Source organism: Clytia hemisphaerica, unplaced genomic scaffold (genome assembly GCF_902728285.1).
Source record: "Clytia hemisphaerica strain Z4C2 unplaced genomic scaffold, Clytia hemisphaerica genome assembly, whole genome shotgun sequence".
In the NCBI taxonomy this organism is placed as follows: domain Eukaryota; kingdom Metazoa; phylum Cnidaria; class Hydrozoa; order Leptothecata; family Clytiidae; genus Clytia; species Clytia hemisphaerica.
This window is the reverse complement of record NW_027104115.1, coordinates 601,327-618,837: the sequence shown is the minus strand read 5'-3', so window position 1 is coordinate 618,837 and position 17,511 is coordinate 601,327. Positions and strand designations below refer to the sequence as shown.

Sequence of the window (17,511 nt, the reverse complement as noted above, 5' to 3'; positions counted from 1 at the left end):
CTTCCACCTCAGATTGATTTCCGTCTCAGTGTATAAGTATATAAAGAGGCTTTTCCGCCACGAAATCTGCATAATTCACCAAATATTTTAACAATATCTGATGATTTGCTGTGTAAGATCCATTTTCCGTTTCTTTGCTTTGAGCACTGATACTAAAGTTTTGACGCAAATTCCGCGCCGTCTTAGAGGTTTTGTTTTTACATAAGTGTTCCCGTTTCATACCAGACAGATATTTCATATCAGGACAGGTTCTACCTATTGTTATATTAGGCTAATCTAAGCGAAAAAAATGTTTTTCTTTCCCTTTTTTGGCCAATTTTGCTCCACATCCGTGTCAATCCAACGTGAAAAAGCTTGTGAACTAAATTGATGAATAAGCAAACGATATCACTCTTATTTAAAAACAAAACCTTTAACGATGTCCACCTTTTTTTCTTTAGGTGAACGCATCTGGATCGTATTGGATGGTCCCGTGGATGCCATATGGATTGAGAACTTGAACTCTGTGTTGGATGACAATAAAACCTTAACTCTGGCCAACGGTGATCGTATACCAATGTCGCCGTTCTGCAAAGTAGTCTTTGAACCTCACAACATCGACAATGCTTCTCCTGCTACTGTCTCTAGGTAAACTATAGTCTTTGATAGCTGGACTGTTTTCTAACAAAAAGGTATGTAGAGATAAGTAGTCGGGTGCTCCTTTGTACTAGATCCAGGTTTCCCACTTCCGTACTGGAGGCTTTCATTAGATGAAAGATATTTTGAATTAAATTGAATTGAAGTGAAAGAAGTTTATTCGCCTGCATTAAGGAAACGATACAAAAACATGGAATATGCATGGGAATGAAATAAATCACTAAGCAGGCCAGGAAATTACCATCCAATAGATGCAAGCATCTAACCTATATTCCGTAGTGTCCCCCGATAGGGTCAACAACTTTCTTCCACTATATTTATTGAGAGACAAAGGAGATTTTAATTTTAGTTCACGATTAAAGAATTGAATTTCAAACTTTAAAAAAATCTTTTTTTAGAAACGGTATGGTATACATGAGCTCTTCGTGCTTGGATTGGAGACCCATCCTAGAGGTATAATCTTTTATCTTTGTTAGATGTTCCAATGGAAATGTCACGGCACTCTATATATTATCTAAATTGTGAATATTCGAAGAGCCAGACGCACTCAGAATGTCAAATTATGCTAAAATTTTCATCATTTTTACCATCGTTCTTCTAAAAGAGGGCTTTTTTCCTGGCTGTTGTTATTTCATAGAAACTAATGCTGCTTGAATAGTCCAAGTATACGGATACCTTTACCGTCCAGGCTAAACCCTCGTTGATCCTTCCCGTTTCAGGCATGGCTTTTGAAGAGAGATTTGATTGAAGCAGAGACATTGCGAACACTCTACCATAAATCTTTTCAAGAGTTGCTCATCTTCATGACTGAAAACGTATCACCCAAGATTGAATTGCTTGAATGCAATTATATCACTCAAGTATGCACCTAAATTATCACTTAAAAGATTTTCTTTCTAAGTTAAAACTACTCTGTACCAGAGTGTATCTCACGTTTATCGTTTCGTAGTACACTCTGTGCGCATTGCCTGTTTGATAAAAGAATTCCCGTACGGAAACCCCTGGGAAGCCGAACCAAAATTTTGTAGATTATCTTTAATTATCCATATCTAACAATGGTCAAAATTTCAGGGTCATAGCATTTGTCAATCTTGAGGTTTTAAGGTACTCCCCGCCCAATAATGCTCCCCCAGTAGAAAAATAGGAAGATGTTCGAAGGGTTAAGAGATTCTTGATTGATATGTAATCTTTGCATATTTTCATATGATTCCCTCTAGTCCGTCAACGTTTTAAACGGTCTTCTACCCACGCCTTCAGAAGGAACTACTTTCTCACCTCAACATGTGTCAAAGCTCTACGTCTTCGCCCTTATGTGGAGTCTGGGTGCTACTCTTGAATTGGATGATCGAGCCAAGATGGAAATATTCATCAAAAATCATCTTGATCTCGATTTACCAAACATTGATGAGGCATCGAGTCAAACCATTTTTGAATACTTTGTCGATAAGGAAGGTGAGAGAATATGTTTTACATTCTTCAACTTTAAAACTTTCATTTCGCGTGCTCAAATGCAGTCTCCATCTTGACTTCAAAATCTGTAGCTCTTAGCCATTGAGTTTCAAGCCCGAAGTGCTAGAGGTGAAACTTTAACCCTTCTCTGGCAAGAGAAATTGAAGCTACTTATTTCCCATCCAAAACGCGCATAGAACGCGCCGTAATCATGACGACGGATTGTATCTAGCGGTTCCTTTGTTTTGGAGGACTACACTTTTTGAAATCTAGCGATAGATTTTAGTTTCAATTCGGCGTTTGGGATGGGAAATAAGTGGTTTCATTTCCCATCCAGGAGTCTTGCCTCAAGCCCTCAAACTCAATGGGATGGACCCGAAACTGTTGGATGGGAAATGATGCTACTTATTTACGCGATCACCAGATTTCAAAACATGTGCCACTTTTAAAAACAAAAAAAGGGATAGTTTCAATTCCTCATTCTCAATGCGGTGAAAATCTTAAGCCTTGACTTTTTCTTGCTTGAAAAAGGTTGAAGATTCATTTAAACGATCTTCATAACACAAACAAGCACGGAGAACCGAAATGTGTTCAAATTATTGAAAATTCGAGTTACAGAGAAATGATGTAATAATATTTTCTACGAGTTACACGAATAATCAAAAATCTACAAATTATCAGAACTTTTTAGGGTAGACTCAATGAATAAATGATAGCTTTTTAAATAGAAACACATTTCCGACATGTTGGTTTGTTTTGGCAAGTAACCTGTTGTGCCGAATGAAAAATTAGACAGTCAAAGTTGAACTAGACATCATTTTGTAAGAAAGATTGGAAGAAACTCCAAGCTCTATTGTTTGTAATTAGTACTTTTAACCCTTCGGTTGGAAAGATAAAAGGCAAAATAATGTTAACAGTTAAGAGTGGATTTTACATTTTCTACTTTTATTTTGTTGAGAGTTTGGTAAAAATATTTTCAATCAAAGTTTCTTTGAAACCAAACGAGTCGGTTGGGAGGATAAAGGCATCTAATATAAACCTTGAATTGTTGATTAGATATGTCAACACTATCTTTCTTATATAAAAATGAAAAGTGAATGTCAAATTTCAAATTTCAGATTCAATCGGAACGAATAGTATCCAGCTATTTGAAATTAATTAAGATAAAATTTTCCTTGATTGCTTTTTAACTCAATCCTGGTTGAACAGAGTGTATAGCTGAAGAATAAAGACGGAATAATTTCATTTCTTTATTATGATTATAGGAAATTTTTGTTGGATTTCTTTATAATATCAACTGTCTTAGAAGTATTATACATTGGAGTCTCCACAACTAGAACACGCACGAGTATAGAGTAAGATTTGTAAGGCCTAGTTAACTGGATGGACCATAAAACTTGTTCGAATTAAGGAGACAATCAAGTTAAAGAAGTTTAAGAGACTCCGCTGCATTTGATTTTATGTTTGGCTTAAATCAGAGACAAACTTACTGAATTGCAGTCAACAAAAATCTTACTAACCGAAAGATGCTGAAATACTGGTTTTTATCCATCACCTCGTATTTATTATTCTCACAACAAGTCTCCTCCATATTCCACCAAATCTCCAAAGACTCGTCACCAAAGAACAAACCATTCCAAACATTCTCAACACCCTTTAAAGAACAATGCATCAGTTTTTGTCAAAGTGTGCACGGATGCTTATCGTTTACGGTGAAAGAAATGATGAGTTCCGGGAATTACTTCGAATGCCAATTCTATGACACGAAAGTCAGTTTGGCAGATTTCATAACCTCTCTTGGGACTCATTTTTATATCGATGTTAGAGATTGCCGAGATTGGTACGATATCGGTGCAAGATCTTCTGGTATATATGAAATTAACTGGTTAGGGCGTTATCCAAGGCGAGTCAGATGTCACATGGAGGCGGAGGGTGGAGGCTGGTTAATTTTTCAGAGACGTTTTCATCCATACAGATTAAAATTTCTAGAAAATTGGCAAAAATTCAAAAACGGTTTTGGTGATTTGTCCAAAGAATTCTGGCTTGGGAATGATTTGATCCATGAGAAAACAGCGTCCGAAAGTCACGATATCTTGATCCGAGCACGATTAACTACCGGACAAATTGTATTATCAAGGTATGAGAGATTCACAGTTGCTAACGAATCACAATCATATCAAATGTATTTTGGTAAACTTAACGATGGAATACACTCATTTGCAAACCTAACCCTACTGAGAAGGAATTTAAATGGAAGTAGGTTTCATACCCCTGACAGAGAAAGTAGAACAGGTTGTGCGGAGAGACATGGTTCTTTTTGGCATAACTCTTGCGCTGATTTTCACCCCAATAAATATTGGAGACCACGTTGGAATAAGTTTAGAATTGGACATCCGACGGGAGTGATTGAAGAAATTCAACTTTTAATTAGGCCTTCCAGTATGACTTGAGATTGGAAGGAGCAATTGAAGTGTTTTTTTATAAGGACCCTGAACTTTTGATCAGGCCTTTCATAGCGCGTCTTAATCCACGAATGGCATTATTCATATCCATATTCACCTTTGAATGTAATTTTTCGTGTACTTTATTATAATTTTTGATTTTTTGGAAGAATGTAACTAACTGCTAATAATGGGCTTTTCCAGAAAAAAACCGTGTACCCCCTGTTGAGGGAGGAGGTCCAACCTTTTGTGACCTACCCCCTTGGAATTCCAGGCAATTTTAGGATCATACCGCTTATTTTTGACGGATTTTCGTCTACCCTTATGGAATTCCACTGCATTTCAATCATTACCCCCTTGGAATTCCGCTTATTTTTGACGGATTTTCGTCTACCCTTATGGAATTCCACTGCATTTCAATCATTACCCCCTTGGAATTCCGCTTATTTTTGACGGATTTTCGTCTACCCTTATGGAATTCCACTGCATTTCAATCATTACCCCCTTGGAATTCCGCTTATTTTTGACGGATTTTCGTCTACCCTTATGGAATTCCACTGCATTTCAATCATTACCCCCTTGGAATTCCGCTTATTTTTGACGGATTTTCGTCTACCCTTATGGAATTCCACTGCATTTCAATCATTACCCCCTTGGAATTCCGCTTCTTTTTGACGGATTTTCGTCTACCCTTATGGAATTCCACTGCATTTCAATCATTACCCCCTTGGAATTCAACTTCTTTTTGACGGATTTTCGTCTACCCTTATGGAATTCCACTGCATTTCAATCATTACCCCCTTGGAATTCCGCTTCTTTTTGACGGATTTTCGTCTACCCTTATGGAATTCCACTGCATTTCAATCATTACCCCCTTGGAATTCCGCTTATTTTTGACGGATTTTCGTCTACCCTTATGGAATTCCACTGCATTTCAATCATTACCCCCTTGGAATTCCGCTTATTTTTGACGGATTTTCGTCTACCCTTATGGAATTCCACTGCATTTCAATCATTACCCCCTTGGAATTCCGCTTCTTTTTTGACGGATTTTCGTCTACCCTTATGGAATTCCACTGCATTTCAATCATTACCCCCTTGGAATTCCGCTTATTTTTGACGGATTTTCGTCTACCCTTATGGAATTCCACTGCATTTCAATCATTACCCCCTTGGAATTCCGCTTCTTTTTGACGGATTTTCGTCTACCCTTATGGAATTCCACTGCATTTCAATCATTACCCCCTTGGAATTCCGCTTATTTTTGACGGATTTTCGTCTACCCTTATGGAATTCCACTGCATTTCAATCATTACCCCCTTGGAATTCCGCTTCTTTTTGACGGATTTTCGTCTACCCTTATGGAAATTCCACTGCATTTCAATCATTACCCCCTTGGAATTCCGCTTCTTTTTGACGGATTTTCGTCTACCCTTATGGAATTCCACTGCATTTCAATCATTACCCCCTTGGAATTCCGCTTCTTTTTGACGGATTTTCGTCTACCCTTATGGAATTCCACTGCATTTCAATCATTACCCCCTTGGAATTCCGCTTCTTTTTGACGGATTTTCGTCTACCCTTATGGAATTCCACTGCATTTCAATCATTACCCCCTTGGAATTCCGCTTCTTTTTGACGGATTTTCGTCTACCCTTATGGAATTCCACTGCATTTCAAACCTTACTCACTTGGAACGGAGATGGACCTCCTCAACAGGGGGTGCACGATTTTTTTCTGGAAAAGACCAATATATGATAACGGATTTGTTTTGACGAATATCTGAAAAAACGACAACGAATTACTGACGAGTTTTTGACGAGTGCTCTTATCCGAACAACCATCCGAATTCTAATTTTCGGGCGGTTTTAACTGTGTAAATATACAAGTTAAATCTCGATTTATTTTTTATGGGGAAATGGTGTCCTCTCGCCATTGTTTACAAATTAAGCCTTGTATATTGTTATCCACGGTCTTTTTGCAATGAATAGTCCATCATATACCTATAGAGCCTTGTATATCTGTCGTGATCTACATGCTGCATCACATTTAGAATTAAACTCAGTATCCTCAATCATTTTATCTCCCTAATATATCTTGGTAGGGAAATGGTGTCATTGGTCTTGACGCATTTAAGAGTAGATCGTTTACCTACAGAGCCTCGTACGCTGTTAATCGTATATTGAATCGAGTTAAAAACTTAGTAACCTCAATCATCTTATCCCCCTAATATATCTTTGTAGGGAAATGGTGTCATTGGTCTTCACGCGTCGAAGAGTACATTTACCCTACAGACCACAGTCCTGAGTATTCTTCCATCTTGGTTCCCAATGTAGACAACGTTCGAACGAACTTCTTAATCGATACCATTGCTAAACAGGGAAAGGTATGTACTTTCAACGCTCATAACACGTCCATATAACGTTGCATGTTTTTTTTAATAAGCAAGTGTCTGTCCCTATTCCAGGCTCGCATTATGCTTATCATTCTATTAGTTAAGCAGTTAAGTTTTAAAATATTCTGTTTGGTAACAAAGCTGATAGGGTTTTGTATTTGACATATGATAAAGAAGGCACTTCGACAAATATGAGAAAATTTCTTGTCTTGATGAATGTTCTCGGACTTTTATGTAATAGTTATCGGACAAATGTCTGATAACTGGTATATCGGTGACCAAAAATGCACTTTTTTGTGTTAGAAAAAAGCGCAGGGCACTTTTGTAGCAAAGTGACGTTAGATTGCTGCTACCGCTACAATGCAGTAACATCTTTTCGTCAATTTATATATATTTTTACAAGATATATTGTACTTTTTTAACCAATCAGATTGCAGATACTTTTTGGATCGCCGATAATCTTTTATATAATTATTAGAAATTCGTGTAGGTTTTCATGTTTGTTTTGTTAAGTTGCGTAATCTCCTTAGACTTTGTTATAGTCTAAGACGAATCACTATTTAAGAAAATAGCCCAAAGCCGAAGAAAATTTGCAAACGGGTTTTTTTGTCGAAAAGAGTTTACAGCCGGTCGAGTTTGCCAGTCTTCTTCGAAACTCTCCCGCCGATTTTTTCCCGTATATCGCCTTTACTATCACTGTAACGGACGATACAGCGTCTAAACCTCCTCTATATTTTCAGGCTGCTCTTTTGATCGGTGAACAAGGGACAGCGAAGACAATTATGATACAAAGTTACATGAAACATTATGACCCTGAAGTTCATCTCACCAAAAGATTCAACTTCTCTTCTGCTTCTACTCCAATGCATTTCCAGGTATGAAAAATTTCGTCACCTAGAGGCATTTTCGTCGCTTTTCCCCCACCAAAATGTCAAATTCATCGTCACTTTTCCCCGACCAAAATTTCAAATTCGTCTCTTTTCCCCGACCAAATTTACAATTTAGTCACTTCCACCCGACTAAATCGTCCAAATTAAATGGTCTCCTTCACTAGCTCGAAAAAGATCTTGTAATTCGACGTTTAAAGCACTAACTTCTGTAATTCAGAGTGTAAAAATTTGGATTTAATATTTGGTTGGAGTGTGAAATTTTGAGTAAAATTTTCGCTCGGGAATAAAAAAAATGGGGTAAAAGTTTTGGTCGGGTGATAAAATGACGGAGATAAATTTCGTCGGGAAAAATTTCGTCACCCCTTCAAAATTTTCTTTCAATTGTCAAGTATTGGGTGTGCAACGAATAGGTTTCTCTCTTTGAAACTAGTTTTCGCGAAATCGAAAGATTTTATGAGAACCATTTCTTTTCCATTGGAAAGAAGAAAGATGAACTTAAATTTTGATAGGTCATTCATTACATTTGATCAATTAGATTTAAAGTTATACTCAAGTGAATAAAAAAGTTACATTCGGAGAGTACTCGAAAATGTTGAAAATAAAAGAAAATTTTTGTCTGTGTTTTTCTAAAGATTTTTCTCCGCCTTTTGCGTTTTTATACCGAGTTTATGTATGTGTGTTTTTCAGCGACGGAGACGGTAAGGTTCTAATTTGACTAGATCCTGACCAGCTGAGGACGACGGTAAATCAGCACTTTTACCGTCATCGATTTTGCGGGGCGGAATTGCGGGTTATTCCAAGTCGCTTCAGTCACTCTACCGTCCTCGAAAGTGCAAATACATAAACTCGGTTATTACTATATAATGGTGGCGCGTGTAATTAACGTTATTTTCTCTTTAGTTTGAGATAAACCAACCGATTAATGTTCTTACTTTTTACTTTTTTTATACTTTAAAAATATCTATTAACGCTTGCTTTACATTACAGAACGTAAGAATTTCTATTAACATTTTTTACGTCATTGTTTTACGTTTTAGCGCACGATTGAAAGTTACGTGGACAAACGTATGGGAAGTACGTACGGTCCGGTGGCCGGTAAACGTATGTCCGTATTCATCGATGATATTAACATGCCGGTCATTAATGAGTGGGGCGATCAGGTGAGGTTGTTTTATTATTGATTGTTTTTATTAAATGCAAATCTTTACACATAAGAATATTTAATTAGCGGACACTCTAAAAGGCGGGCCTGTCTCCACGATAGTGGAGATACTCCACTGTGATAATATCCGTACGTGTCTAGAGCCTTTCTCTGCAGCGATTTGCATTTCGCTAGCGGATTAAGCTTACCGTATATTTCTTTCCGGTGGCTATGCTTATTTTTAACAGTTCATCATGAAAATTCTCATAAAAAGCGTGTACTAAAGGATATTCTACATAAGTATTCTTGTGTTTCAGTGTCATATCAGGCACATGTTTTACGTTAGGCCGGTGTCCCCTATTGTTATATTGTGTTCGATTTTGTGCTGAATAAACAAAAAAAAGTTTTCCTTTCCTTGTTTTTAACCAATGTTGTTTCACACCCGTTTCAATTTAATGTATTGAAAAGCTTGTAAATTAAAATATTGATGAGTAAGCCAACGATCGATGTCGACTTATTTAAAAAAACAAAACCTTTAATTATAGGTAACAAACGAAATCGTGCGTCAACTAATGAGCGATGGTGGTTTTTACAACCTTGATAAACCTGGTGACTTCACCACAATTGTTGATATCCAATTCCTTGCCGCCATGATCCACCCGGGTGGCGGGCGTAAAGATATTCCTGAACGCTTAAAAAGACAGTTCTCTATTTTCAATTGCACTCTACCCTCTAACAATTCTATCGACAAGATCTTTGGTAAGTCCTTATCCAAAAATGGGCTGTTCCATTAAAAAACCATACATGGGGCTGGACGAACCTTTTCAAGTCAAAAAGAAATTATTGAAAATGTGTGAACAGCCCCTGGAAAATGGCAAAATTTGCAAAAATATCCTTGAAAAAATTCTTCTCATACATTAAGGTGAGGGTGGACGAACTAAAATCAGTCATTTACCCCTAGGAATTTTACAATGACTTTTTACCCCCTTAGAAAAATGAAAAAACACCCCCTGGAAATTTTTCTCGGATGACCCCCTGGAAATTTTCGTCCACCCCCCTGCATGGATATAAAATGGAATGGCCCAATGCTTGGTGATACACCTACCAACCTTTGAGTGCGTGGTCGGTTTCTAAGGGGACTGGTAATTAACAGGGATATGACGACAAAATTCGTTGTGTTTAAGAATATTAATGTAACGACTACAGATATTTTGATGTCATTCCTTCCTGGTAAACTCGAACCCAGTCTTTGCACAATTTAAAGGTTGATTGGTGTCTTAAGCAAGAAGCCTCCAAGTTAAATTTGTAAATTCCAAATCTCTAATATCTAATCTAATTGCTCTCCTCAAAGGTTTTCAAATCACATAAAATATCCAAAGATCTGCTTATTCTTTTTTCAAATTAGATTTTTGCAGGGAAAATAATTTCGAATGCAATATTATTCTATTTGAATGCGTCTTGCTTCGAGTTACACTTTTGAGGACGGCAGATTGTGTAAATCGATTTGGAATAATGTCCCGATTATATATCGCAGTTTAATAATTTTTGCAATAAATATTTTTCACTTGCCAGGTGTCATTTGTCGTGGTCATTTCTGCAAAGAGCGTGGCTTCACGGACGAAGTTAGAACTCTGGCAAATGATTTGGTTGCTTGCACAAGAAGGTTGTGGCAATATACCAAGGTTTGTTCATTTCTACCTTATAATGCCTGTCTTCAAAAGAAGCTGTCGTATTTTTGCCACAAGTCAGCTCAATCGTAAACCTTTTAAAACAAAAAGATGCCTTAATTATCTTTTAAGATATCGACCCAATGGCTGAATTTTAAATAAATCCTTTTTTAAAGTTTAGGTGTACAGTCAACGGGTCTCTGATTCGATTTTCAAAGGAAATTGGATTTTCATCGAATAAGGGAGCGCATCGAATGGTAGAAAGTGTTTTTTGTTGACAGCGACTTTCAATATTATCAAATAATGAAGCGTATTGAATAGAAGAGCGTCGATTTAGGGATCGTTACCCCACGAGTCATCTCTAGGTTTAAAGGTTGAGCAATACAAACCATTACCTAATTGGTGTAAAATGATAAAGAGGTGTTTCCTGTTTGATAAGTTACATAACTTGCATAATTTTGGAAGCAAACGTTCGGATCTGTAGAGGGGATCCCTTACGCAAATCGAACGTTTGATTCCATAATGGTGGAGATTATGTAACTCAACGAAACATGAACAACCTCCATTTATGATATCCACCATTACAATGTCTTCTTACATTACATCACGGACCCGCCAACAGCTGATTGGTTGTAAGTGACGTAAAATCAGTCAATACTTCACTTTCAACCAATCAGCTGTTGGGTCTGTGGAAGACATTGCAATGGTGCATATCATGAATAGCTTGCTCTACAGGATTTATCCGTTTTATGGTTTTGTAATAATATTCTCTCTCCGCATTGTTTTCCGTTTAATTACTTACTGTCGCGCCTTACTTTAGGTCAAAATGTTGCCAACGCCGGCGAAATTTCATTACGTCTTTAACTTACGTGATTTATCACGTATTTGGCAAGGGTTGCTTAACGCCGTCAGTGACGTCATCACAGAAACGTCCACGCTTTTGTCTCTATGGCAACACGAGTGCACACGCGTTATTTGTGACCGCTTCGTGAATGAAACGGATAAGAGCTGGTTCAGAAAAGTTGCTGTACAGATTTGTAATGAGGAGATTGGGGCGAATCATGATTTGTCATGCTTGGAAGAGGAAGCTTACTTTGTCGATTTCTTAAGGTGAGTTAAGACGTGGTTAGCTAGACATTTTGTGCTATGGAATTAAACTCTTCTTATCTCATATGGCGGAGTGTTAGTGGTTATAAATAGCTGAACGCCTCCCACTAAAACTTAAAACAACTTTGAAGATTGAAAAAGTCGAGAATAGTTACCAAGGAAAATAATGTTAAGTTTGATGCATCTTTTTGTCGATGGTCCAGAACCATCCAATCTGATATCAGATTTCCACTATGGTACTCCCCAGAACGATCCAATCTGATATCTGACTTCCCATAGCCTTATGATCGCTATAATGTTTTGGTTTGGTTCAGTTTTTCCTTTATAAAAAATGGTATCGCATTAAAAAGCCGAATTCACTTTCGTCAAAATTATTTTGAATTAGATACCTGGTGACTTAATGTGAATTTCTTAAGTTGGTGTTTACTGGTACTCTTAACGTGGAGCAATCTAGGGAGAAAGAGTTATGTGCCCTCCCCTACCTCTGGGTAGCTATTGAAAAGAAGAGCCTTCTGGATTGCTCCTCTGCTACCAAAAGTTTTTATCTTTCACTTCAATCTTGTATTTTAATCATTTTTTTCAGAGATGCGCCAGAGCCAACAGGAGATGAACCAGATGATGCTGATTTCGAAGCTCCCAAGATTTATGAACCCGTAACTATCACATATCTTATATAAAATACTAGATAGAGCTATTCTACATCTTCCAAGGCAGGTGAAGCAAAATAATGCGCCATCTTTGCTGAAAGTAGAACACAGTAGCAACCTTTGTTTTTACTGTTTTTGACACTGTAATGACTTAAAAATATCAAGGATCGCGCAAGTTAAATTTCGACATCACTTTATTCAATAAGGGAAGTTTTATTTTTGATTAATGACTCGTAACTATGCTGTCTTTGGCACTTTTCTTTTTGTCATATTTGAAACAAATGACTCAAAGTGTGATGCACTATTTTCAGCGGCTTCTGGAGCAGGTCAGCGAGATTTATCGGGTGATTGGAAAAGCTTCGGTCCCTTAGACCAACCTAAGCCTAGACTAATCCATTGAGGATTTTTATTATCCCTTTTTCTTTCGTAGAAAAACTTCGGTCACTGACTCACTTAGACCAACCAAAGTCTAAGTCTAGTACATTCTAGGTTTCGTAAACATCCCTTTTTTCTTTCATTGATAAAAATCTCGGTTACTGACTCCTTAAGACCAACCAAAGCCTAAGTCTAGTCTAATGCATTCACGGTTTCATAATTATCTCCTTTTCTCTTTTTTTTTAAAGATTGAAAGTATGGTCAGCTTACGCGAGAGATTGTCACACTTCATGCACCAATATAATGAAAGCGTTCGTGGTTCTGGTCTTGATTTGGTTTTCTTTGAAGATGCTATCACCAGCTTGCTGAAGGTAAAGTTTGTCGAGAAAATTTGCAACTTTACGTTTCTGCTACCCAATATAGTCTGTAGAAGCAATATCAAAAGTGGAACACAGCCCTGTGTGCTAGAGCCCGGCTAGAGCATAGCATTTTTTGTTTTAAAATAGACAAAAACTTTCAAGAAAATGCATAGAAGAGAGATTTGACAGGGTTTGCAATTTTAGGGTTTGTGCTACGCAATATAGTCTGCAAAAGCAGTACCAAAATGGAACAGTTCTGTTTTACAACATAACATATTTAAAGAAACTATTTTTTGTTTTGAAATAGTTTAAAAACTTTCAGGAAATTGCATAGTAAGGGTCGACTTTTCGCCCAATTTTACTCAAATTTGGCTAAATTTTCTCTTCACTGTAAATGTCCAATATTGAGATCCTAATTTATGTCCTTACATACGGTAGTTCTCAGATCTAGTAAGTCCTCCCAGGCTTTTGACCTGCCCAAACAACTTCCCAATTTCTGTTAGACTTCCCGTAAGTATGCCAAAAAGTTTAATATTGATATTTTTTCATTTTTAATCTCACTTGAGTGTGCTGATGAGCAAGAATATTTGATGTTAATTTATTTATGATATTCATGACGTAATGTTTTCTACGGAAATACCCTGGTTTTAGCCAGTAGTGTCAAATTTAAACTAGACAAAAGTTGTATAAAATTTTCCACTACTAGCAAAAACCGGGGTCTTTCCGTAGAAATTATTACGTCATGAATATCATGAATCTTATTTTCTTTTTTCTTCTACAGATTTCTCGTATCCTAGCAACGCCGCGTGGCAATGCATTGTTGGTAGGCGTTGGAGGATCTGGTAAACAGAGTTTGACAAGACTCGCTTCTTTTATTGCTGGTTATAAAACATTCCAAATCACTATCACAAGGTCAGTGAGTTTCCGGAAGTCTTACTTCTAATCTTAAAAAATTTCCTCGGACCTTTTTTCTCAATGATCGGTGCACGGTGCAGAGTTCTGGATCACTGATCTTTATATATCCCTGGACCAAGCTATATCCACCATAATTGATCAAAATTTCTTTTGAATTTGTACCCGTAAAGAAGCCATTGCAGTGTTAAATTAACGTCTAACTACGCTACATCATCAAAAGTAGATCTAGCGCTCTCGATGCATTTTCACCGCTATTGAGTAGTGCTACCATTAGGGTACCACTTTTCGAAAATCTCCGATCAAAGATTTTGCTTGAACGGGTTTGAGAAACTTGGTCCAGGGTATATAAAGGTCAGTGCTTTAGACTACTCATAAGCGTTTTAAAAAGAGGGTAGCCAAACTCATAATAATGTAAAATAAAAAGTTTCCAATATAAATTATTTTATTACAAGATCCTACAACCTGACGAATCTGATGGAGGATTTGAAATATTTGTATCGAGTGGCTGGTGAGCAAGGCAAAGGAATCACTTTCGTTTTCACTGACCAAGAAGTTAAAGATGAAGGCTTCTTGGAATATCTAAATAATGTCCTCTCATCGGGTGAGGTAAGGATAACTTCTTTTTCTTTGTTAATAACAAAAATTAAAAAATCGATTTGCCTATTTTTTAATCACGTTACCAAATACAGACAAAGACTTTTCTTTGAATTAAAGAAAAATTCGAAATAGAGAGAGCATTTTACACTACTCTCTAGCAAAGGGTCCGGTGTTTAAGTTTCGAATAAAAGAAGTTCGAATTATGGAGAGTCCACTGTAATCATTGTTTTTAGAAAAAAAAGAAAAAATGTATTTTGTATTTCAAATATGGAATAAGAGTCTGTTTTACAGTCCACCTAAACGAAACTTCAAAATGGAGAACTGCTATATCCTACTGCTGCCTACCGGGCCACTAATCGCGCCATCCAGTATTTAAGAAAGCTTTAAGTGGACCCGGGTTAGCCCTACTGATTTATCATAGCCCGATGGGCTAGATCCACGGCCTTTATCGAAAAGTGAAGCAGGTTTTGGTAGGATTTCCTACCAAAGAAATCACGTGACAACAAGCAATTTCACTGGTTTGAAACATGCGAAATAGGGTTTGCTGTCTACTTTTTTTTATCTCGCGCTCCGAAAACAATTAAAATGCTAGATCCTATCCATCGGCACGAAATTTAAAAAGTCAAATTTTGGCTTCACTTTTTTTTTGCTGGAGAAAGCTTATTTGTCTGCCTGCTCTGTATACTTATCACCTCCATTAAAAACAAACCGAATCAACTATTTGAAATCTTTACCTTACCTGTTAACAAACCACATTTTTAGGTATCCAATTTATTTGCGCGTGACGAGATCGACGAAATCACATCTGAACTTATCCCCGTCATGAAGAAAGAGTACCCAAGGCGTCCACCAACTTCTGAAAACCTTTACGAGTATTTCATCAATCGAGCTCGAAGCAATTTACACGTTGTTCTATGTTTCTCGCCGGTAAGAAATTTTATTAAAATTCGAGATCAGCAATAGACCTTATATCGGAATTTTTGATTTTTCTAAAAAAGCGATGCATTGTGGGATTGTTTCGAGTGTATTACAATAGAATTCCCTCGAGGAATTCCTAAAAGATTTCTGTTGTAATACACTCGAAACAATCCCACAATGCATCGCTTTTTTAGAAAAATCAAAAACTCCGATAAGGTCTATTTCTCTTCATTTTTCGAGATATTTTCCGGAACTCCATTTTTTTTCGCAACTGATTGTTCGTGATCAACAATCTCTCTACAAACGAAACAGTTTGCCACGACAAAACAGATTAACGTAAACACCTAACAACCATTAATGTCGTGGTCGGCTTTTGAGGAATGTTAATCTTCGTTTAGTGATGATGTCAATACAATGACATTTTTGAAGTTATTCTTCCTAGTAGACTCGAACCTACTCTGTACCAGAGACTACTACCTGCTTCGTAGTACACTCCGTGCGCACTGTCTGTTTGATAAAAAAGTTCCCGTACGGAGACCCCTGCGATGAAGTATGATTTATAAATAGTAACACTTCTCTCGTCGTCTCCCCTCTTTCACCAACACTCCATCGCAGCGGTCGGTTTGAAAAATCTCAAATGAGAAAAAAACGATGACACCAGACTCTCTACGATAATGAATTTTGAAATATTCTGTAGATATACTGGTCTGTGTACAGACAAACTTGAACACAGCCTCTTCACACTTTATAGGTTGATATTATAGGCGTATTAATCTTTTTTTACAGAGACGAAAGTTGAATATACACCGGCATTTAGTCATGAAGATGGGAATTTCGAGATAAATTAATTGACTTTCGTACAATAAAACTTTCTCTTCAAAACTTCTTTATAGGTTGGCGAGAAGTTCCGACAACGCGCCTTACAATTTCCCGGTTTGATCAGTGGATGCACTATCAATTGGTTCCAAAGGTGGCCTAAAGAAGCACTCATTCAGGTATAGACTATGAGGGATTCCTTAGTTTCACCTTCCTCTGGACATTTCTGAAATAAAAAAAACTGGGTTTTACAGACTTTACTTTACTGTAATCATGAATGTTTATCTGTTCTATCGGGCTATAATCTGATTCCTGGTCTATTTATCAAGAGATCTCTATAGCACAAATCCGTATACTTTAAGAGATTCAGGTATAGCCTTAGAGGGATTCTTAAGTTTACAGACCTTTTCCTTACTTTACTATAAAAGACCAAGTTCCAAATTTCTTAACATTGCACTTTGGTGTTATCATGTCATTCTACACGTTTTTTTTATAAGAACATCCTTTTGAAGCCTTCGGATGTTCTTAAAAGCTTTTTAGTTTTAAGCCTAAAAATGTTCTTAACATGTTCTCATTTTCACCGTTTTTTTTGAGTATTTTTGTCTTAAAATGTTCTTATATAGTTTGTTCTTATTTTAAAAAACGTGTACTTAATCGGGTTATTTGATTCCTGGCCCATTTATCATGTTCGCCGTATCGAATACTGTCAAAAAAGTTTTGTCAGATCGAATACTAGCGGACACTTTACTTGTCATTCTTTTTTTTCGGACACCAGGTTGCAATGCATTATCTGTCGAACTTCGAGATCAAATGTACTGAAGAAACAAAGAATGAATTGGTGAAAGCAATGGGTTCCATTCATGATGGTGTCGCTGTCTATTGCAAAGATTACTTTGAAAGGTTAGCTTGACTCTAGTCTAGCGGAACTTGTTTACCAAACCATATAGCGGAAACGTTTTTTCCAGATCCTAGTCTAGTGGAAACGTTCTTACCAAACACTAGTCTAACCGAAACGTTTTTGTCAAACACTAGTCTAGCCGAAACGTTTTTGTCAAACACTAGTCTAGCCGAAACGTTTTTGTCAAACACTAGTCTAGCCGAAACGTTTTTGTCAAACACTAGTCTAGCCGAAACGTTTTTGTCAAACACTAGTCTAGC

General features: G+C 37.0%; 1 protein-coding gene across 1 annotated transcript in view; it reads left to right on the top strand.

Annotated features, from left to right (window-relative positions):
- The window catches only part of LOC136813490 (dynein axonemal heavy chain 5-like), a 66,698-nt gene that overhangs the window by 25,703 nt on the left and 23,484 nt on the right, over positions 1–17,511 (top strand). The window contains exons 28-44 of the mRNA XM_067070004.1: positions 441–627; positions 1,035–1,089; positions 1,356–1,496; positions 1,854–2,088; positions 6,770–6,912; positions 7,662–7,796; positions 8,849–8,971; positions 9,498–9,711; positions 10,525–10,634; positions 11,440–11,729; positions 12,310–12,379; positions 12,997–13,119; positions 13,889–14,019; positions 14,475–14,628; positions 15,382–15,546; positions 16,431–16,532; positions 17,129–17,253. Of these exons, the coding sequence (XP_066926105.1) occupies positions 441–627; positions 1,035–1,089; positions 1,356–1,496; positions 1,854–2,088; positions 6,770–6,912; positions 7,662–7,796; positions 8,849–8,971; positions 9,498–9,711; positions 10,525–10,634; positions 11,440–11,729; positions 12,310–12,379; positions 12,997–13,119; positions 13,889–14,019; positions 14,475–14,628; positions 15,382–15,546; positions 16,431–16,532; positions 17,129–17,253 (2,503 nt within the window). The remainder of the gene's footprint in view (positions 1–440; positions 628–1,034; positions 1,090–1,355; positions 1,497–1,853; positions 2,089–6,769; positions 6,913–7,661; positions 7,797–8,848; positions 8,972–9,497; positions 9,712–10,524; positions 10,635–11,439; positions 11,730–12,309; positions 12,380–12,996; positions 13,120–13,888; positions 14,020–14,474; positions 14,629–15,381; positions 15,547–16,430; positions 16,533–17,128; positions 17,254–17,511) is intronic.